The sequence below is a fragment of the Sinocyclocheilus rhinocerous genome, unplaced genomic scaffold, assembly GCF_001515625.1.
Source record: "Sinocyclocheilus rhinocerous isolate Xijiao unplaced genomic scaffold, SAMN03320098_v1.1 scaffold3600, whole genome shotgun sequence".
NCBI classification, from domain to species: domain Eukaryota; kingdom Metazoa; phylum Chordata; class Actinopteri; order Cypriniformes; family Cyprinidae; genus Sinocyclocheilus; species Sinocyclocheilus rhinocerous.
Window position 1 is genome coordinate 56,123 of NW_015626055.1, and position 24,066 is coordinate 80,188.

A 24,066-nucleotide genomic window follows, 5' to 3' on the forward strand; every position below is an offset into this window, starting at 1 on the left:
TATATATATATATATATATATATATATTCTTAAACAAGTTGAGCAGCATGTGTAGGTTTTCGTATTTGTGCGTATATAAACATCTATGTGTTTGATTACATTTTCAGGACTTACTTTGCTGGACAGGAGCACCAGGTACGTCTGATTTACCAGGGTCAGCTCCTTCAGGATGACGCTCAGACGCTGGCCTCCCTCAACCTGGCCGACAACAGTGTTCTGCACTGCCACATCTCCCAGCACGCCACACGGGCCGTGCCTGCCGGGGCACGAGCTGCTGACCAGGTGCATGTGGCGCTCAACGTGGGCAGCCTCATGGTGCCTCTGTTCGTGCTTATGCTGTCTGTGCTCTGGTACTTCCAGATCCAGTACCGGCAGTTCTTCACTGCACCTGCCACCGCCTCACTCGTGGGCATCACCATCTTCTTTAGTTTTGTTGCGTTTGGGGTGTATCGCCGTTGATGGCTGTTTCTGTCCACTCATATTCAGCATTTACGTGTTTGCGCACACATACAGATAGATACACATTCTTTGCACTTGCTCACTCACCAGTGCCAGTGGCAATGTCTTCTGGGAATTCTGGACTTTTCAGGTTTGCTGAAGGCTGTAATTTCAGAGAAACATCTCTGAGGTCAATCTGTTTTTTTTTTTTCGTTTTTTTTGGTTCATCACTTTTGCCATTTTTCATCTGCACCAAGTTTATGCTTGTCACCGATTGAAGTAGGCTATATATTAGATTTTTTTTAAAAAGAAAAATAGAGATGATTGTGCCTGTCCTCTTTTTCTTATTTTTGTTTTCATGTGCATGCTGCCAGTGTGAAACTGGGGCTTGCTTGTAAGAGGGTATGTGAATTAAAGGTGTTTGAGTTTCAAGCGGGGCTCGTCTGGCTGTCTGCCAGACTCAAACTGTAGTAAAGCAGTTCAGCTAGAGCTGCTCTTATGTGTTGGGACAATTAAAATAATTTGTGTACAATAAGGCTTTTGAAATGGAGATATAATCTATTAAATCATACTTTTTATTTACTGGTGAGTGTTGTCATTTTTAAAATGTTTTACTGCTGCTCATACGATCATTTTAAGACTCATTTGTCTATATATATATATATATATATATTTTTTTTTTTTTAAACTGTACACAATTTATTGTATACTGTAGTCCCCTAAAACATTTTTGGAGCCTAAGGTCAAACTTAAAATGTCTGAATGTCATTCAATTATAAATAAAATATCACACCATGTGGCATCTGCAAACAAATGGTGCTCAGAACTAACTTAATTTTTCTGAGTCATCTTTCCAATTACTATCAACAGACTGGTGTCAGAATGTTATTTAATGAATGTTTTAAGTTAAGTTTCCTTAAAGTTCACATTGGTGTCATAGAAAAGTAAGTAAAGGTGTAGTTCATTGCATTAACATGGACATGTGACCAGTTTGAAAAGAAATGTTTGAAAAGTGAAATCTGAAAAGTATCAAAATAAGCTTTTGTCTTAATTGCAGACAAAGGCCCGGTTTCACAGACAGGGCTTAGCTTAAGCCAGGACTAGGCCTTAGTTAAATTAAGACGTTTAAGCAGCTTTTATAAAAATGCCTTGGAAGAAAACATAACAGGTGTGCATCTTGAGACAGAACAATGTCACTGATATTTTAAGATATGTCAGAGCAAGATATTTTCTGTTGAGACGGCTCAAACATGCATTTTAGTTTAGGATTAGCTTCTTAAGTCTCTGTGAAACCGGGGGTATATCTTTTGTTTTATCTTGAAACCTTAAGTCTTTTTTTGTGAAATTAATGCCACTGGTATGACGTTTTGTTACATAATGGAAAGACATCCATACCTTATTTATGAATCATGGGGGTTTTAGATATCAAAATAGCTTTTAGGTCCACTAAATATGAGTATATGTGTGGGGAATGTAACCGTGTGTAACTGTTAAATATATATACATGGATGCTTAGCGGAGTAAGAATCGTTTCACATTGGGAATTCACTCAAATCCTTGTAGTTAGGAAAATGTATCCTTTATTGCAGTGTACATTTTAATTATCGCGGCGAGTAGCGAAGATGTCCCTTATTGTTAATATGACGAAGTGCGTTTTACAGCAATGCACAGATTGCTTCCATTTTCTGTAGTTTGACGACGTCCCCTTAACCCTTCATTGAGTCGCTTGTGTCTGACCATCCCCGCGCCTGCGCCGCTGCGTCTGCCGCACTCGCTGCCGCCAGACTCGGAGCCCGACTGAAATCACAGACACGGGCCTTCCTCGCCAGCATCCCTCCATCCAGCTCTCATTCCCAGGGGAGGGGGGAGTAGCCGAGGACCTGTCTGGAACCACGAAGAAGTTGCCGGACATCCACCGCGTGTGTTTCAGGGGTTTCTCCTCTTCAGCTGAACTGAGGGCATCAAACTTGCAGCAATGGAAAGAAAGGTAGGAATGCAACGACATCGCATCGCCTCATTATCCGCTTCAGTCTATACGGCAAATGCGTTTTCAGCATTTGTTATTTCAAAGCGTTTCTGCTTGGCACGAGAGTCCTATTCAGACGTGTATACTATTGTAATTTTGCTGTTTTCATGCATTGATGCTAATTGACAGTATTATTAGACTATAAACAATCCTGCGCGCTTGATTGGCACCTGTCAATTGAACTATTACTCATGTCATTCAATTGTTATTTGTAAGGAATGCTTCGTCTTTTTTTTTTGCCTCCATATGACTACACCGTTTTGTATAGCTCAGAAATAGTATGTCTGGTTATAACCAACAATAGTCTCTCTCAAAACTTCTTCCAGCTGCTTTTTTACTGATGTATCTTGTAACTTACATGATGAACATCCTCCTTGAGCCCAACATCTGCTATGCATTGTGTCTATGTGCTTCCAGACAGTGTTGTTTGCAATACTGAAGTTTGTAATTCAACCGGAGGCCTATCCGTTCAGCAATACCGCATCACATTTACTCCTTTACCACAAATACTAGGCTAGTCAGTGTGCTTTTCTCATAAAGAGATCTTATAATGTGTGTTGGACTAGAAAACATGCATCTAAAAGCACAAAAAATTTTTTTTTGCCTCCATATGACTACACCGTTTTGTATAGCTCAGAAATAGTATGTCTGGTTATAACCAACAATAGTCTCTCTCAAAACTTCTTCCAGCTGCTTTTTTACTGATGTATCTTGTAACTTACATGATGAACATCCTCCTTGAGCCCAACATCTGCTATGCATTGTGTCTATGTGCTTCCAGACAGTGTTGTTTGCAATACTGAAGTTTGTAATTCAACCGGAGGCCTATCCGTTCAGCAATACCGCATCACATTTACTCCTTTACCACAAATACTAGGCTAGTCAGTGTGCTTTTCTCATAAAGAGATCTTATAATGTGTGTTGGACTAGAAAACATGCATCTAAAAGCACAAAAAATATAAAGTTCATTAATAAAAGAAGATTGGTCTTTGAAGCCCCTTTTCTGCATGTGCACATGGATAATCAAGCTCATTTTCTTCCCAAACCCTGTGTTTGCCCCCCTCCAGCACCCCCTTCACTCTGATTGAATGGGACATTGCCACCCTCAAGTATTAGCCTTTATGGGGGTCCTTAAAGGGGGTCTTCTACTATTGGAAGAGATTTTTCCTCATCTTTATTTTTTATATATTTTTAATTGTGCTTAGTTGGTTCAATCAGCATGGAATGTTTTGTAAATCTGTACAATGCTTATGTCAATTTACAAATGATAATTATAAAAAATTAACATTGTACATATTTTGATATTTATCTCTTCTTCCTTGCCAGTGGTATTTTTATTTCCTTTTTTAAAATGATTTAATATTTTTATTTTGATTAAAATATATATTTTTTTTAATAGTGGAGATTTTTAATATTGCATTTCAACAAGTAATTTACCAACTTTTTTCCCAACAGCTTGTCCTGAAACCTACAAATTTTGAACCAATCTTTCAGAAAAAAAATAGATATGTAAGTTGCCAAACATTGTAGTCATGCAATAATATCTCATCCTTTTAATGTTTGGATCAACTGAAAGATTTAACAGCTTGTTTACATCCACATGCCTCTGAAAGTCCAAAAATGTGCTTTCATTAAAGTGATAGTTTATCCAGTAATAAAAATTGTCATCGTTTACTCACCCTCAGTGTCTCGGTATTTATTTATTTATTTTTGTCAATGCAATGAAAATGAATGCGTCCAATGTTGTTTGGATCTCAAATTCTTTAAAATATCTTCTTTTGTGTTGCACTGAAGAAAGTAAGTCAGATTTGTAATGACACAAGGGTGGGTAAAAGATGACAGATTTTTCATTTTTGGGTGAACTGTCCATTTAATTGCTTGCTTACTGACAAACTCTGAGGCATAATCTGAATGGACCCATTAGGGCGATTCACAGACAATTCTTCAGAATCCTGCCTGTGGAAACATTCCTTTATAGTTTCCCCAGTGTTAGTCATTCAGACTTTACCCTGATATAATTCTCAGACTTAATAACCAGCTGTGAGAGCAAAAGGATAATTTACCGCCACATAACCGCCTATTGGAACAGCACCGTGTCTGTGTTTTGATAGCCCTGATTGCCATGTTCCTGCTTTCAGCGGCATTCCACTACACAACGGTGGTCCAGCGACAGCCCCCTTCACAGACCCCCATCCTTCCCAACCCAGAGTCTGTGAGGGAAGCTACATTAAAACAGAGAGAGAGAGAGTGACTCGACTCTGGCCACACGCCGACACGCTTTAAAAAGAGAGAGAGTGGAGAAAGGGAACGTCAGAGTGCGGAGAAGGAGGGAGGGAGGAGAGGGAAAGTGAGGGAAGCGCACAGAGGCAGAGGTACCCAGGAATAGAGGGAACAAAAGAGAGACTGGGGGTTTTATACATGGACATGGAGGATTCTGCCGGAGGAGCTCGTAAAGCCACCAAGAGTAAACTGTTTGAGTTTCTCGTCCATGGAGTGGTGAGTGAGAGAGCGAGCGTGTTTGTGCATGTGGAAGCGTGTCAATGGCTCTGCTCACGGGAGAACTAAGATGCAGCGGCTCTTATCCATTCATTTCTATGTAGATTGGTTTTTATAAAACAGGAGCAGCCGTGGAGGACCGAGTGTAGAAGAAAGAGTGAAAGGTTATTGTCTTTAACATATGGAGGAGGATAAGGATAGAGAAACTCTGGTGCTGGAAGTATGAGAGATGCTTGTATTTTGAGGGACGAGTACTAGTATGAAACAGAGGATGCTCTTTTGGTGTGTGTGCAGGCAGAAGAGTCTGTGTATCAGGAGCACCACAAGGGTAGATCACACATAAAAATCCTGCTGTGGTATTTCGTCGTGAACATGTAGTGGAAGCAAACTTGATTGTATGTGTTTCAGGGTGTTTAAAGCATAAAAATGTGGGCGAATGAAAGGTTCACAGAGACTTTTGAGAACTTTTGGTGGTTGTGCAACTATTTTGAGGCTGCTTTCTAATACTATTTGATATCAGACCAAATGAAAGGTATTGTTTCTAGAGGCTTCTTTGCTAAAACACAACCTTTAAGACATCCTAACCCTCTATTAGCTTCACTTTTGCCATGTATTATTTAACAAAGCCACTGATAATATGGAAATATTTTTCCAGAAATGGCTATTCATGAATATGAAAGTATAGATATTTCATAAACTGATGGATTGGGGTTGAAAGCAGACTCTTCATGAGTGGTTACTGGTGATCGCAAACTTCTCCATGGTTTATAAACGATAGATCACTCGGCCTACGATTGCTAAAAGACCTTGTACAATTAATTAGATTTTTTTACATTTTATTTTATAACCATTCTAACATCTTAAATACATTTTCATTATTTAACAGGATGTACTACAAACTTGCAAAGTTTGCCTTAAGCTGTGTGGTGAAGGTTTAAAATCTCAAACCCACTGATTTTTTCTCCATTAATAAAGATTCTTTGGTCTGAGAACAATAATATTAGTATCTACAAATATATTTCTGGTATTGGTATCTCTGAACAGATACTGTATGTACTATAAGCTACAGCAGTATTGAGAAAGTATTGAGAAACTTGTCCTGTGTGATGGTCCAGCGCTGCGGCCTCCTCCTGTGCCCTGAACACCTCCATTGCGACCTTGAGAGCCAGGGATTGGCAGAGGCGTACAGAGACCTGCACCCGTTCCCGCAGCGTCCACATGTTCACAGCCCACTGCCTCTTCACTCAGATGTTTTGAGATTGGACCGGGCCTGGACACCTCTGGAGCTTGGCCTACTTTGGGAAGCGATGATCGGGTCGTGAGGGTCACTGCACCATATGGGAGCATCTCTGGCAGAGATGTACTGTACCCGCACTGTAGGGAGGACTGGAGCTGGGGACGTTGGCTCACATTCAGGATGTTTCCACAACTTTGGTGCACATCCAGAGAGTCACAGGGACTTTGTGACTCTGCCATTATGAGCCATGAACAACAGACCTCAGATCTCCTCTGCAGCACACTAACTGCATTGAGAAATAATAACAGGGCAAAAACCCAAAGATAATATTGCTCTTCAGTCGAGTAACACTTTACAGTGCCATTCAATTTTTTCAAATATTAATTTATGCTTTAGGTGTTGTGAGCTAACAATTAGCTTTTTTAACAGCATTTATTAATCAATATTAATGGTAATTCATAAATATACTATTGTTTCTATGTCAATTAATTTTGTATTAATAAATTAAATAATGAAATGTAATATATACAAATGTATGCAAAAATTTTGTATGTAGAAATGAACAATAACATAGAATAATAAATGCTATCAAATTATTGTTTATATTTCATTTTAGCCATTTCATTAACTGCTGTTGACAAATGCAATATTTCTATATTTAATTAAATTAAATTAATTCCATTCAATTTATTTATACATAGCACTTTTCACATTCTCATTTATTAATCGGATAATGTTAATTTATAAATATAAAATTGTTTTATGTTAATTAATATATGCATTGTTATTGAATATACTTTATATAAATGTATGCATAAAATGTGAACGTATTTGTGTTTGTGGATGTATTAACAATAATCTATAATAATAAATGCTGTATTGCATTGTGAACTATTGCATTGCTAATCTTACTGTAAAAAAGTTACATTATTGTAATTGCTATGTTTAATTAAATAATCAATTCTATTCAGACTTATTCATATAGCGGTTTTACAATGCAAATCAGTCCAGATTTATATTGAAAAAAATGGAAAAGAAATTCCCAAAAACACATTTCTAATTCCAGAAAGCACAATGCATGTGGACTAGATGAAATTAGACGTTATTTAGCATCACAGTTTGCACAGTTGTCATTTAGACTGCATTAGGCTGACTTCCCCAGCACCTCTGCGTTTCGGTAGAGGGCGAGCAGCTGTTGCTTCTGAAGTGACAGGCACAGGTGCGAGAGGCCCTGGCCTAGTTCTGCTTCAGATACTGGAGGAGCTCATAACAGCGCCTTAGCTCAAAAGAGTCTTTGTGCATTATGTCAGCTTGCTGTAATTGATTTAAAAGCTACAAGTTTGATGAGTATACATATACGAATGTATGCATATGTATCTTCGTATGTTTTGTGTGTCACAGAGATAACATCCTATAACACGTCAAAAGAGTTCAACAAAGAAATGTGTGGCTGTCTGACCTTTAGTCTACATTTTTCTCATCTCCACAGCGTCCAGGGATGACCTCAGGGGCTCGGATGCCCCATCAAGGCGCTCCCATGGGGCCTCCTGGACCACCATATGGAGGAACACCGCCGATTCGGCCAGGGATGCCTAACACAGCCCTAGACCCCAACCGAAAACGTCCTGCCCCAACCCAGCCAGTGCAACCTCCCCCCGTCCAGAACCGTTCCAGAAAGTGAGTGCCACTTAAACTGTTTTCTGACCTCTCACTTATTCTGTTGAGCTCTTGTCAAGTATAGCGTTCTCTAGTGACTGAACTATCTTATGTTTGGCTGGTGTAGGTGCTCTAACTTTAGACAACAGGCAACATTTTGATAGCTATTAAATGCCAAAATACTTCTTGGTGAATATTATTAGTGCAACAGTTATCATAAGTAATACACTTACTGCTATTGCCTTTTGCAACAGAGTATCACAGTGCCCTTCCTAATCAGAAGTGTAGAAGACTTGAAGTGAGGACGCTGAATTTCTGCAGGGCATTACTGTCTCGTACTGTATTATGTGCCCATTTTGGTACAGCCTGTACTTGGAAATTTGTCACTGTCATTTGATTTTCAGAACTGGACTTCAAAACTCTTGTTTTTAGCTGTTAATGTAGCTGCTAAAACCTAGTGTCAGTCAGATATTAAATCTTTTTGATTCACATTGCTGTCTGTGTGGCATATGTTTCCAAAAGATTTTACATATAGGATCATGTGATCACAAATGGCAAAATTGTGTACTTAAAGTCACGATCACCTCTAAACTTTGCCAACAGCCTCGCGGAAAGGACCTTCACGAAGGGATTCCATTGCTCATTTTCATTTGAAACAACCCTGCTAAAAGCATTCCCTTCCCAAGGGCGTGAAAGTGATGTTTGGAATTTGCTGTTAGTTTTCTCAGGTTTTCATCTGTCTTGTCGCAGTACTGTATTTGTCCTTGCGTTTTCATTTCAACTGTATATATGCATGTAAGAGTGTCAGCTGTAATTGCTGAGGGGCAGCTTACTGAATTCAACAGACCATGCTACAATAAAATCAAACAGTTTAACAAATGTTAGACCTGGATTATCGAAATACAAGACATTTATCTCCGTACATTCTTGGCCAGAATTTCATCATCTTGCAATACTGCTGAATGCACAGGTATTAACATTTTGCCTGATGCAAATAAGCCGATAATTATTTCGTGTCATGGCAAATAATCAATAAATGGCCCCTATTAAATCTAAACATATATCTAATCTATGCAATTTTGTCTACATAAATTTAAAAATAAATTTAGGAATCAAATGTAAATGTAGGCTGTATTTATTTGATCAAAATACAGTAATATTATAAAATATTATTACAATTTAAAATATCTGTTTTCTATTTAAGTATATATTAAAGTGTAATTTCCTGTGATGCAAAGCTGAATTTTCAGCAGCCAGTCTTCAGTGTCACATGATTCTTCAGAAATCATTCTAATATGCTGTAAAAAACATTTCCTATTATTATTAGTGGTGAAAACAGTTATCCTGCTTACTATTTTTGTAGAAACTATGATACATCTTTCAGGATTCTTTGATGAACTGAAAGTTTAAAAGAACAGCATTTATTAAAAATAGAAATCTTTTTTTAACATTATACTGTAAATGTCCTTACAGTGAATAAAAATGATTTTATTTCTTTAAAATATTTTTTAAATGTTACTGCCCCCAAACCTTTGAAGGTTAGTGTATATTTGCAGATATTGCCTATATATACACGAGTAAACGTTGAGCGCCATCATTATGAATTCTAACTTCTGATTGGATGCTCTTCTGTTCCGGTCTCCATAGGAACCCATTCAAATAGTGCCCATCTGTTTTTAATGTAGCTAACTTCGGCAGCTTCGTGTCATCTACACACTCATTAAACTTTGAGGAGTGAGGCACTGACAAATGACGGCCATTGTGACACTGTAAAGTGATGGTGCTATGGAGCCATGTGCTTTTTTAAAAACATTTTAATAGGTTTAACATTAGATTATGAGCTCGGAATATATGCTAATTTGACTAGAAACACTGGAGACTGGAAATGCAAAGCTTCCTTCCGGTTAAGAGTCAGGTGTGACTTCTGCGTTCAGGAAAAACGTCTATATGTGTACAATATCGACTGTTACTGAAAATTCTGTTTAAGTAACTAACTAGAGGTACCCCAAATCAACCTATAGGAAACCACTTGGATTTCCAGCAGCAAATTAGATATCTGCAAGACAGATGGACATGAGAGACGCCCAATCAGATCCTTCACTTGGATCCTTCAAGTAGGCCGTTTATTCTGCTGCATGTTAGTTTGACAGTTTGTGATGGACCCTGCCTGATTGGTTTGTTCCTGTTTGCAGCTTCAAACTTGACTGAAGCATTTCCCCAAATGCATGTGTGCACTTAAGGTCACAGATAAGTCAAAACCAATAAAAAATGACATTCACTAAGTGAACACAACAGTCGACATGACCTGAGAATGAATGCATGTGGAGTAAATATGCGGTTGCGGTCAGTTAGCTTTGTGTGCGGGCCGTTTGTGTTAATTCACAATGTTTTCTCTCTTATAGTTGACCTACGTTCAGTAAACGCTCATTTTATTCAACTGAATGCATTAATGATTAATTTTAGATGAAGAATACGTGACGAGTGTCGAGGCATTCACCCTCACACCCCCACCGCATCTCAGTCTCTGCTACTCCGCTTCTCCCGGAGGAGCAGTGTGGCTTAGGGTGGACGAGTCGGACCATGAGAAAGTTTATACTCCAGAGGGGGTGTGGATGTGAATGTGGTCAGTCATTTCCTGCTCCGACGGGGTCATGTGCTCCTCTGCTCAGGACCTGAGGAGTTCTCGGTGTCCGTAGGAGTGTGGCATGTTTTTGTCAGTGAAAAAACTTTTCTGCACTAGTGAATCATATGCATCATGTTTGGGGATAGAAGAGAAATGAGTTAGGAACGTCTTTCTGAAAACAGCAGTTGGATGCAACTCATTTTTTGTGGTCCAAATTGATGCTGGGAATGACATTTTAGATGTCTGTATTTTCAGACATTTGGACCACAAATATCTGCTTTTCACAAATGTTATGGACTGCACAAACAGAAGATGTTCTTGCACTGTTTTTCAATTGATTTTCTATGCTGTAAAAAGATCTATTACATTTACGATAAAAATGGCAGCTGTGGTTGCCAGATATTCACAGTAGAAAATATGGTACCAGTGTTACAGGTTGGCATGTTGGTGCCTGTATATTTTAAAATGTATAACCGTATGTTTTATTAAGTGATATAATGTTAAAAAACATAGCTACTTCAAATATCAAAATCTGCTTTTTACCCTCAAATTTACTGATAACCACCACGATAAAGGTGGTAAAACAGAGAGCCACAAGGGTGCAAAACATCATCAGGCACACGACAATAAAATAATGCAATAAACATTAACTAAATAACATAAAATTACACCCTAATATACATTATGGATAATAAAAGATGACGAAGAAACAAAATTCAATAAAATGTGATGTCACACATGCAGGAACCTCTGGGAATGACCTCTTACTGTTTTTTTTTCACTGTAAATTATATAGTAATTTAAACCTTGACGGTCTTTTAAAGTAAAAGTATATATAATTCCATGTTAAGCCATTTACAGTTTGTCACTGTGTATGGTAATATAACTTACAGTTAACAGGTGTTTACTGTAGCATTTTTACTGTCCCCTTCTATAAAAATTGCAAACATTTTTGCAATATATTAACAAAGGCTTGCTGTTTGATTGCTGTGTGAACATCCCTTTACAATAACTGAGACAGCCAGATGTTAAAACAACAAGGCAACTCTACTATACATGCATCCATAAAATGTGCAAAAATGTATATTTACGCATCATGATTAAGTGTTATTTTCAACCTCTTTTGTCCTTTTCTCGCTCTTATACCCTCTCTCTGATCACACACACAAACACACACAGCTGGAAAAACGTCTGGATGGGTCCCAGTTATTCAGCAGATGGCCTGTGGACTCTGCTATCAGTCACCATAGTAACATGCTTTCACTCTCTCTCTTTCTTTCTTTCTTTCTTTCTCTCTGTTTTCCCCATCCGTAGTGCCAAGAGAAGAAAAATGGCAGACAAGATTCTCCCTCAGAGGGTGAGGTCCATCACTATGGCTTTTATCTGTTTGTCTGTATTTGTTTGTTTATTCATGTCTTAATTTCCAGTGCTAAGTCAAGAGTGATCACACGGTAAAGGTAATTGTGCTGGTTTCTCTTATTTCTGGGGGCAAAAAAGTGAAAGGGATGGGCAAGAGGGGTCCAATTTGTCACGAAGACTGCTGTTGTGTATTTGTTTTTTCTGTCAGTGGAAAAGGGTTTGATTCCCAAGGAATGTGATGGTGTGTGATTACATGGAGATGTGGGATGAGTGAAGGCACACGACTGATTTGGTAAAATGTGTCCATCGGGATGTGACACCGTAATACGCCACAATAGCAGGAACTGGAGGGGATGTGAGTTCTTGAAATGGCTAATCCTCTCAAAGTCTTAATTGGGGGTTTTTTACAGCCAAACCGAAAAGTCCTAATTCATTATGATGAGGTTTGTAAAATGCTGGAGGTCACATGGGAAGGAGAGAATGATGCAACGCTGTGAAAACCAGGGGCGCGTCAGGTTACAGTTTTGCTGTGTATCATGCAAGGACATACATGATTTGTTTCAGTAACAAGTCACAAACGAGAATCAGGATATAAAGCAGTCATTGACTTAGTAAAGAGTGGTACAAACACCTGGTGAAATCTGGTAATGGTTTCATATTCAATCAGTTGGCAAAGACTAATTGACTTGATTTGTTTGCAAAATTGGCCGGGAATATTGGTATATGTCTACATTTACCAATATTCTAGGTCCATATTACAACAAAGTATATCTTTGTAAGAATATGAATAATTACTGTATTCATAATGCTGATGGAGTTATGGTGAATGGAGTTAATACCTTTCATGTTATCATCATAAGGCAAAAAAGATAACATTAAATATGGGTTCACTTGTATTGAGGATAAAAATGGTTTGTGACATTAACAATGTGGAAGTGGAAATTTCAGGAAGGGGATTTTCGTCTATCTAAAAGCATGAAACAACTGAAATTCAAATTTTTTAAACCAAAATTTTGAATTGACATCCTCATGTTAATAATTTGCATATTGTTGGACTTGCACAGTTAATGGTAGTATTAATTATAAATAATGAATTATATAAATATGATAATTGAATGATTTAATTTAATCATTTAGATTTATTATAAAATTGGATAACACTTTAGTACAAGGACCAATTCTCACTATTAACTATGTGTTTATTAGCATGCCTATTATTCATATAATGGCTGTTTATTAGTACTTATAAAGTGCATATTCTGCATGACCATATTCTACATCAATAATACTACCCAATACCTAAGCTTAACGACTATCTAACTATTAATAATAAGCAGCAAATTAGGAGTTTACTGAGGCAAAAGTCGTAGTTAATGGTTTGTTAATAGCGAGAATTGGACCTTAAAATAAAGTGTGACCTAAAATGGTTTATAAATAACTTAATTATAGTGTATAATAAATTATAAATACAACAATATTTTTTTATATAATATAAATATTATATTTATAGTTATATAATCTTTTTTGATTTTTTTAGTTTATGATAAAGAATGTTGTTACTGTGTTAGTCTCTGCTTTATGGGACCTGAAAACAAAAGCAGTTGAAAATCACATACCTAATTTTAGCACCACAAATTGATTTTCTGTCATAACTGAAATTGATAATGAATGAGAAAGTTACAGGGAAAATGTTTAGACTATCATCAAACTGCTTTGAAAACATCTTGCAAGCCGGGAATATTGGTATATGTCTACATTTACCAATATTCTAGGTCCATATTACAACAAAGTATATCTTTGTAAGAATATGAATAATTACTGTAATGATTACTGCTAATGGAGTTATGGTGAATGGAGTTAATACCTTTCATGTTATCATCATAAGGCAAAAAAGATAACATTAAATATGGGTTCACTTGTATTGAGGATAAAAATGGTTTGTGACATTAACAATGTGGAAGTGGAAATTTCAGGAAGGGGATTTTCGTCTATCTAAAAGCATGAAACAACTGAAATTCAAATTTTTTAAACCAAAATTTTGAATTGACATCCTCATGTTAATAATTTGCATATTGTTGGACTTGCACAGTTAATGGTAGTATTAATTATAAATAATGAATTATATAAATATGATAATTGAATGATTTAATTTAATCATTTAGATTTATTATAAAATTGGATAACACTTTAGTACAAGGACCAATTCTCACTATTAACTATGTGTTTATTAGCATGCCTATTATTCATATAATGGCTGTTTATTAGTACTTATAAAGTGCATATTCTGCATGACCATATTCTACATCAATAATACTACCCAATACCTAAGCTTAACGACTATCTAACTATTAATAATAAGCAGCAAATTAGGAGTTTACTGAGGCAAAAGTCGTAGTTAATGGTTTGTTAATAGCGAGAATTGGACCTTAAAATAAAGTGTGACCTAAAATGGTTTATAAATAACTTAATTATAGTGTATAATAAATTATAAATACAACAATATTTTTTTATATAATATAAATATTATATTTATAGTTATATAATCTTTTTTGATTTTTTTAGTTTATGATAAAGAATGTTGTTACTGTGTTAGTCTCTGCTTTATGGGACCTGAAAACAAAAGCAGTTGAAAATCACATACCTAATTTTAGCACCACAAATTGATTTTCTGTCATAACTGAAATTGATAATGAATGAGAAAGTTACAGGGAAAATGTTTAGACTATCATCAAACTGCTTTGAAAACATCTTGCAATGAATGATGCATTGAATTGTTACTAGACCTGATTGCAGAGTTGCTTGTTCACAATGCCTTTTCATTAGATCCGTGAACTGGTGCCAGAGTCCCAGGCGTACATGGACCTCCTAGCTTTTGAGCGCAAACTTGACCAAACCATTATGAGGAAGAGGGTGGATATACAGGAAGCCCTCAAAAGACCAATGAAGGTATGTGATTTCAGTACACAATTATAGTGAGATTTAACTCCTAGTCAGCAATAATATGAAAAATGTAGGTACAGCTCAAACTGTCTTTTGTCTTATAGCAAAAGCGGAAGCTACGATTGTACATTTCGAACACTTTCAACCCTGCCAAACCTGACGCAGAGGACTCTGAGGGCAGCATTGCATCCTGGGAGCTGCGTGTAGAGGGCAAGTTGTTGGATGATGTAAGTTTGACTTAAAGAGTACCTATTATGCAAAATTCACTTTTAGATGTTGTTTTAACATAAATGTGTGTTGGCAGTGTGTGTACACAACCACCCTATAATGATAAAAATCCACCCGCTCCTTTTTTTTTTTATCTCTATAAATCATGAGCAGTGTCTCAGAGCTTACTGATCACAGAATCCGTAAAGTGTGACATCACACTTTACCAGCCCCACCCACAATAGTTGACTGAGCAGTGAGCCGCACACACACTATCTGCCATGTTTATCTTCACGCCAGAGCATTTAAAAGCAGCGTTCAAGTAAGAAATGTCTTCTTATTAGAGCTATAGAAGTTGTTCAGTCCAGAGCAGTGAGTGATTTTCTGCTTTTATTTTATTGTTTGGGTCATATTAACAGCGTAGACCCAAACAGCGGTCAGTATAGGTGCTGTATATTATGCTGCTGTCACTTAATACACCGATCTAATATAGACATTCGATTTCTTTCCCAGCTGTTTAACTTCACAGACATAAGCGACTGTGTTTTTTAATGGCTTTAAAACGCGTGATTTCAGCACGATATACATGATAATCAAAACCAAACAGATGTTTTTTGGCAGAGATCTGAGATACGAGCTAAAATTGCACAGCTCTGTTCTGGAAAAGGGGGCGGGGAGCAGCAGCTCATTTGCATTTAAAGAGAAATGGACTAAAACAGCCTGTTTCTGCTTCCACTCAAAATATGCATTTTCAAAATGATATAATAAATGATCTGTGGGGTATTTTGAGCTGAAACTTCACAAGCACATTCTGGGGACACCTGAGATTTATAATACATCTTGTAAAAAGGGCATAATAGGTGCCCTTTAATAATCTTACTGTCTGTTCTATAATTCAGCGTTGAATTAATTTGCCGCAACCATTGTTATTATTATTTTAAATGTCAGTCAAAAAATGTTTTTTGCTGATTGTTCAATTTAGTTAATTAAAATGAGCAAATGTAACAATTCCTGACCATTTTTTCACAACTTAATTTCACTGCACACAATCAGTTGACATTTGTTTAATGGAAGTTTATTTAATACATGCATGAATAATTACTGAATCCAACTTAGTCCTTTTCATTGCATCTAGCAGACGTAACAAAACGTATTTTTGTTCGTAAGCTAGAACAAATCCATCCAAATTACTTTTTTTTCTTTAAAAGGCTTAATTTAATTGCATAGAACAATTTAATTAATCTAATTGAATGTTTTTATTTTTTGGAAGTTACTGTTTTGTCAATGCTAATGTTTGTTTAGGCTTCATTCAATTTGCAAGTCCCTTTTTTAAGCTTTATCTTTTATTCCCTTTGCGCTTTAGCCTGGAAAACAAAAGAGGAAGTTTTCGTCTTTCTTTAAGAGCCTTGTTATTGAGCTGGATAAGGATCTGTACGGTCCTGACAACCACTTAGTGGAGGTAAGTAACTCACTCTACATACGGCAATAAAAAACATCGCTAAACCATATTTGATATTCATTCTTTACAAAAGTTGGAAGCAATTCATATGAGAGAATCTCAAGTGTCCTCTTTGCATTTCAAACAAGGTTGAGGACAGTCACAAATGGCCATATTATGTCACATTCAAGTACATGTCCACAAGAATCTCTTGGCCTGTACTGTGTGACAGATTGGATTGGAACGTAGTAGAAAAGTCAATGTCAGAATGAAAAGTTCAGTTAACCATACTTCATGTAAGACATATCTTTGTGGTCTCCATAGCAACATGTTACATAAGGAAGTTGCCCATGACACTGTGGAGTGATGACACTGCAGCCAGCACAGAGCTTTGGGCAGTATTAACGGGAGAAAAGAAATGCATTTCTGAAGACAAACACTTATAAAACCTTTTACAGTACCCTAAGAGTCTTTGTATTCAGAGAGTGTGTGTTTTACTCTATTTTAGTGGAGGAACCATTGTGCACAGGTGCTATTCAGACACACTCAGGCATTTACATTACACAAGGGAACCTTCCCAGCTGCCTCGCGCACTTAATATTTATGCACTTTGTTAGGGACATTGAGGTCTTGGGAATGCAGATACACAGAAGTGGTCTGCAGCTCTCAAGGAGTGACCCTTGTGCCCCTCCGGCCCATTGGAACGGGCTAAACACGCCGCATTTGGGTTTATTCATTCAGCAGCTCTTTAAATTGTCCTTGGTGACTGTGGGTTTTCATCACAACACACATGTGTGACAAAAAGAATGATTTACCTGCGGAGAAGGATGGCATTGAAAAACCCTCCAATGTCAAGCAAAGCTAATTGAGTTGAGCTGTGAGTCATTGCCATTATGTTGTCTCTTTCAAATGGCACTGAAACATGTGATGGTTTAGGGAAAATGCAAGTGAGATCGCATAAAGAGCCTAATCATTTTATTCACTCTCATGCTTGAATGTCTCGTCCATGCATAAACAGTGCATAAGCAGGTCCATAGTTAATAAAACATTTTGGGGGGGGTGGGGTGGGGGGGGGTCATTTTAAGATTTGACACTCTCTCTCAATAGCTCAAAAATAATGTACAGGCAAGTTATATCACTAATAGTGTAATACTGTCAGTCATACTGATTTGAACAAACCCATCATGGCCATAACCAGGGTTTGAAAATTAGTGAGGTCTGGGGTGGAGTTAAGAATTGTGCTATAATAAACCCTACAAATACAACTCATTATATATACTGAACACTTTAAAAGAGACAGACATGTAGATGTTTGTGGAAGATGTTTTCTCTGTTTTAGAGGGATGAATACTGTAAAATTATACCGTATTTATTGCATTAAAATTTGTTAATACTTTACTAGGTTAGGGGTGGATAATTTTATCAGTTGTTTATTATTCATGAAGCAATGCATATTACTGTTATAGTTTTCATAACCATTGCTATATAGATGATAACTTTGTTTACTGCTCTTATGAATGTTTTAGCATGATTTTGTGAAAATTTAACTACTATACTGAATGAAATAGCATAGACTTTTTCATGGCTAGTGTTTGCATATTTCATTTCATTCTTTGTTCTAGTGTTAAATGCTACTATTTTTGATAGCGTTGATAACGTTTCTAACAGATAATATCATGATGTTTTTTGCATTTTCCTTACAAAATGTGGTTTCCTGTCCATGGGCTTTTTTGATTACCGTCAGTTGAAGTGTCAGATATTGCCAAGTAAACAAATGAAACCGAAAAATAAATAAAAAATAAACCTTAATTAGTTCAAATCTTTTGTAAATGATAAATAAAATAAAATACAACTTCCCACTTTATTAACTTTCTAAATGTCAAATTAAGTAGAAAAGAAAAGTCCAAAAATGCTTATAATAGCTGGATCTGGCAACACTTCAGAGGCTGCGCCTGCGCCCTCACTCACAACTCTCTCAAGCCTCGTTCACTTGGTTCACTCCGCCAGCTTCTCGCAGCGATCATTTTCATACCACGGACACTAAACATTCTTGCAAACTGTCTAAAATGAATTATACATGCAGACACTCATATGAGTAGTTTTAAACAGCAAATTAGTAATTCAGAGAAAATTTCTTTTTGAACATGACAAATTTGTAGAGGTCCGGACCTCGGTGACCTCATAGCTGGCTACGGCGATGAAACCAACAACCATAAATATTACATTTTGGTGCTGCTTTTTGAGAAAAGGTGTCAGATTTATAACTTTTGCCTTGTGGGCAATAAATCAGTCAAAAAATACCATACACTTAAGGCTCTTTCACACCAAGGACTATAATGATAAAGATATCGTTTAAAAAAATTTCTAAATATAAATGAATAGCACAGTTTTCGTGAAAATGGCACAGAGGAACAATATTATTGGAATCACTATCAAAATGTTTTTTTGTTTTTTTTCTCAGCTTGTAAACGATAAAAACATTGACAAACAATCAGAATCAATCCTGGAGCCAGTTGCATAAACTTAGCCACCATGTTAAGACTATGTCTTAATAACTAGTTTGACCAACAGTTGCCAAGGGGTAATTAGTCTTACTTTTCTAATACAAATAAGACCAGTCTGCCTTTTCATAACTGAATTAAAAAAGTTATTACCAGTCTTGAAGAAAAAAAATTAGATGACTAACTTTTTAAGACTAGTCTAAACAGTTTATGCAACCGGCCCCTGCTTTAAAGAGCTTAAGCATTTAAAGTGACATATGACAAAACTGCAGCGCTCGCTTGGAATAAACAGAATGTTATTGTGCATCGGTGTGGGCGCTAATATAGTTATCGTTATAGTTATCTTTAAAGTTATCAATCTTTGTGTGAATGGACCTTTACATTAAATAAAAGACCCAACAATATCTAGGAACCAGAATATCATAGAGGCTAGAAGGCTAGAAAGCCAGCCAGAATAGTCTAGCAACCAACTAGTAAATGCATAGCAACCTGCTAAAAACCAACCACTAAGAATATCTTAGCAACTGCATGCCCTGACAAACACCCTCGACAAAGGCAAACACTACTCAGATTTTCTTCTGAATATATCAAAATCTGGTTTGAAATTGCTGTATGCTTCTCGTGCAGCGGTTTTATATTATACGCCTGTTGTTTAGGCTGAGTTTGTGTTTCATCCTAACAGTGGCACCGCACTGCAACGACCCAGGAGACAGATGGCTTCCAGGTGAAGAGGCCTGGCGATGTGAATGTGCGCTGTACCCTCTTGCTCATGCTGGATTACCAGGTGCGTGCAGGAGTGCCAGATTATTATTAGAGATTATGGTTGATGGATTACCAGTGAAGTTGTATGTCATAGCTGGTTTATAGGCATTACGTCAAACTCTTTAAAGGATAACTATGTGAAAAATCGACTATGGGGTCTAAAAGTCTGAGGTCACACTAAAAATCTGAGATTCAAAACCTAATTTAGATCTAGAAATAAAGTTTTCGTTTTAAGACATTTAAACAACTTGTGAGCTAAATAAAATATATTAAGTACAAAATGTATAGCACGAAATAAATGTGTTGAGAAAGGCCAATTAGAAATTCATCTGCATAACGATAGCTTTAGCTTAATTATCTTATCCATCTTGAAAAGCTATAGTCGAGTCATTAATCTCTAAAAGTTTGATTGCCCTTCTCTATTCACCAAAGTAGCTATAACTAGTGAGTAAATGTCTCTTTTAATGACAGCAATTTTCACTTTGCTAACTACATCCTGATGGGAAGAGGCTTGGTTTGTCAGAAAACTAAAGCTTTGTTTTTAAACAATGGATATTAAAATCTAGAAAAAGAGACAATGAAACAGATTTGCAATTGTGTAGTTGACATGAAATTTCAAGTCGTTTCAGCAATATCTAGATGAACGACATGCGATAACCATCTAGAAAATGTTTTAACTCTTTTATAATCATTATACATTGTTTTTGTGAGATTAAATTGAGTAGTCATATTATAAAAAAGGGAAGCATTTAAATAAATTAGCAAAGGCAGAAATGTGATTAAAATGGTATAAATGGTCAAACTAAACATTGTAAAAGAAATTATTATAGGAGCTAAGATGTACAGTTACTGTATACTGCTATACTTATACCTTATACTGTTACACTGACGTTCAAAAGTTTAATAAGAAATCCTTTTTAAACTATGCTTTCTATTTTATATCTTTTAAAATGTAATTTATTCCTGTGATGGTAAAGCTGAAATTTCATTCTTCAGTGTTACATACTTCAGAAACATTTCTTGAAAACATTAATATTTTTACACTTAATATTTTAGAACCATAAGCTCAAAAGAACAGCATTTATTTAAAATAGAAATCTTTTTTGAGATTATAAATATCTTTACTGTCAATTTAATGCATCCTTGTTGAATAAAAGTATTATTATTTATTTTTATTTTTTTTAAGTCTTACTGATCCCAAACTTTTAAATGGTAAATTTTAAACTAAACTCTTGCTGCTGAATTATGTTCATGGACATGTTATGTCAACTACTCAAGTACACTGAATGTAAATTGTAGTGTGGTAATATACTAAATATGTGGATATTTTATAACAGTGCAGTTCTGTTAGAAATGTCTGAATGTGTTTATTTCATTTCTTTTATCCATTGTGCATTTCAGCCTCCTCAGTTTAAGTTGGATCCTCGCCTTGCACGTCTTCTTGGCATCCACACTCAAACCCGCTCCTGCATCATCCAGGCTTTATGGCAGTACGTCAAGACCAACAAGCTGCAGGATTCTCATGAAAAGGAGTACATCAACTGTGATAAATATTTCCAGCAGGTACTACCATATCATAAAATACTTTCTCCATTTTGGTGTTAATATTTTGCCTGATAGCAAAAGCTTTTTTAAAAATTTCTTCCAGATCTTTGACTGTCCTCGTCTGAAGTTTTGTGAGATCCCCCAGCGACTAACCAATCTACTGCTCCCGCCTGATCCGATTGTGATCAATCATGTTATCAGGTAATTGGTCATAAATTTAGAATGTATTTCCATTTATTTTTTCCTCAAACTTACAATCATGTAATCTATAGCAGTTTTAAGTCCTGTGACACAAATGGACATTTAAGGGGCCTGTTTTTCTTTAGAATTTAAAGGGATAATTCACTTGAAAATGTAACTTCACCCTCATTATGTTCCAATCCTGTATGTAATACTGTACACATTCTTTGAATGGATTTTTTCATAAGTTCATAGCATGACGCTCCAAAAAGCATTATAGGTTGTCATGTATTATTGTGTTGTACACTGAAAAAACAACAGCATATAGCTTTACAATGGCACAAGGGTGAGTAACTAAGGATATAATTTTTCTTTTCAGATTAACTGTTCCTTTAAATGCCTTTTTTAATTGTAATTTTATCAGTGTGGACCCAAATGACCAGAAGAAGACAGCCTGCTATGACATTGATGTTGAAGTTGATGATCCTCTGAAGAGTCAGATGAATGGTTTCCTGCTGTCCACAGCCAATCATCAAGAGATTGCATCCCTAGACAACAAGGTCAGAAAGAGCTCTATCATTGAAATGTGAAAGCCACCGGAACAAGAATAATTGAATTTCTAGATACTGTTTTATTCAACTTCATATAAACCCTATACATAACTATTATTTTCTGATTGTACATTTGGAGTTCTCTTAACAGTCACATTTTCACTTTTTATTCTTTAGATCCATGAAACTATTGAGTCCATCAACCAACTGAAGATTCAAAGAGATTTCATGCTCAGCTTCTCCAGGGACCCCAAGGGCTACATCCAGGACTGGATCTGCTCCCAGAACAGGGACCTTAAGGTGAATGTAAACTATGTGTACCACTCAAAATCATAGTCATATACAGTATTATTATATCAAATATCAAAACATTTTGCACCCTTAAAGGGGTCATATGATGCGATTTCTATTTTTCCTTTTCTAATGTGTTATGTAGCTATTTGTGTGTGTATAAGATCTGCAGAGTTACAAAGCTCAAAGTCTCCCACAAAAGGATTTATTCTATCTAAAAGAGAAGGCTAACAGTGCAGTTCTGTTAGAAATGTCTGAATGTGTTTATTTCATTTCTTTTATCCATTGTGCATTTCAGCCTCCTCAGTTTAAGTTGGATCCTCGCCTTGCACGTCTTCTTGGCATCCACACTCAAACCCGCTCCTGCATCATCCAGGCTTTATGGCAGTACGTCAAGACCAACAAGCTGCAGGATTCTCATGAAAAGGAGTACATCAACTGTGATAAATATTTCCAGCAGGTACTACCATATCATAAAATACTTTCTCCATTTTGGTGTTAATATTTTGCCTGATAGCAAAAGCTTTTTTAAAAATTTCTTCCAGATCTTTGACTGTCCTCGTCTGAAGTTTTGTGAGATCCCCCAGCGACTAACCAATCTACTGCTCCCGCCTGATCCGATTGTGATCAATCATGTTATCAGGTAATTGGTCATAAATTTAGAATGTATTTCCATTTATTTTTTCCTCAAACTTACAATCATGTAATCTATAGCAGTTTTAAGTCCTGTGACACAAATGGACATTTAAGGGGCCTGTTTTTCTTTAGAATTTAAAGGGATAATTCACTTGAAAATGTAACTTCACCCTCATTATGTTCCAATCCTGTATGTAATACTGTACACATTCTTTGAATGGATTTTTTCATAAGTTCATAGCATGACGCTCCAAAAAGCATTATAGGTTGTCATGTATTATTGTGTTGTACACTGAAAAAACAACAGCATATAGCTTTACAATGGCACAAGGGTGAGTAACTAAGGATATAATTTTTCTTTTCAGATTAACTGTTCCTTTAAATGCCTTTTTTAATTGTAATTTTATCAGTGTGGACCCAAATGACCAGAAGAAGACAGCCTGCTATGACATTGATGTTGAAGTTGATGATCCTCTGAAGAGTCAGATGAATGGTTTCCTGCTGTCCACAGCCAATCATCAAGAGATTGCATCCCTAGACAACAAGGTCAGAAAGAGCTCTATCATTGAAATGTGAAAGCCACCGGAACAAGAATAATTGAATTTCTAGATACTGTTTTATTCAACTTCATATAAACCCTATACATAACTATTATTTTCTGATTGTACATTTGGAGTTCTCTTAACAGTCACATTTTCACTTTTTATTCTTTAGATCCATGAAACTATTGAGTCCATCAACCAACTGAAGATTCAAAGAGATTTCATGCTCAGCTTCTCCAGGGACCCCAAGGGCTACATCCAGGACTGGATCTGCTCCCAGAACAGGGACCTTAAGGTGAATGTAAACTATGTGTACCACTCAAAATCATAGTCATATACAGTATTATTATATCAAATATCAAAACATTTTGCACCCTTAAAGGGGTCATATGATGCGATTTCTATTTTTCCTTTTCTAATGTGTTATGTAGCTATTTGTGTGTGTATAAGATCTGCAGAGTTACAAAGCTCAAAGTCTCCCACAAAAGGATTTATTCTATCTAAAAGAGAAGGCTGATCCAGACCGGCCTAAAACGCCTCATTCAAACTCGCCCCCACATCTCTACGTCACGATGTGGAAATATTTGCGTAATACCGCCCAAATGTGCATGCAAAGAAAGAAGGCGTGGTTTCAGTAA

At 36.4% G+C, this 24,066-nt stretch overlaps 2 protein-coding genes across 2 annotated transcripts in view; both read left to right on the forward strand.

Moving 5' to 3' along the window:
* The window catches only part of LOC107709792 (transmembrane and ubiquitin-like domain-containing protein 1), a 7,476-nt gene extending 6,456 nt beyond the window's left edge, over positions 1–1,020 (forward strand). Inside the window, exon 3 of the mRNA XM_016514417.1 lies at positions 108–1,020. Coding sequence (XP_016369903.1) covers positions 108–459 — 352 coding nt within the window. The 3' untranslated portion in view covers positions 460–1,020. The remainder of the gene's footprint in view (positions 1–107) is intronic.
* Positions 1,021–4,882: 3,862 nt separating this feature from the next.
* LOC107709803 (SWI/SNF-related matrix-associated actin-dependent regulator of chromatin subfamily D member 3-like) overlaps positions 4,883–24,066 on the forward strand; it is a 23,591-nt gene continuing 4,407 nt past the window's right edge. Inside the window, exons 1-11 of the mRNA XM_016514427.1 lie at positions 4,883–4,960; positions 7,687–7,874; positions 11,791–11,833; positions 14,659–14,781; positions 14,880–15,002; positions 16,346–16,441; positions 19,604–19,705; positions 21,085–21,246; positions 21,332–21,429; positions 21,833–21,968; positions 22,137–22,259. Of these exons, the coding sequence (XP_016369913.1) occupies positions 4,883–4,960; positions 7,687–7,874; positions 11,791–11,833; positions 14,659–14,781; positions 14,880–15,002; positions 16,346–16,441; positions 19,604–19,705; positions 21,085–21,246; positions 21,332–21,429; positions 21,833–21,968; positions 22,137–22,259 (1,272 nt within the window). The remainder of the gene's footprint in view (positions 4,961–7,686; positions 7,875–11,790; positions 11,834–14,658; positions 14,782–14,879; positions 15,003–16,345; positions 16,442–19,603; positions 19,706–21,084; positions 21,247–21,331; positions 21,430–21,832; positions 21,969–22,136; positions 22,260–24,066) is intronic.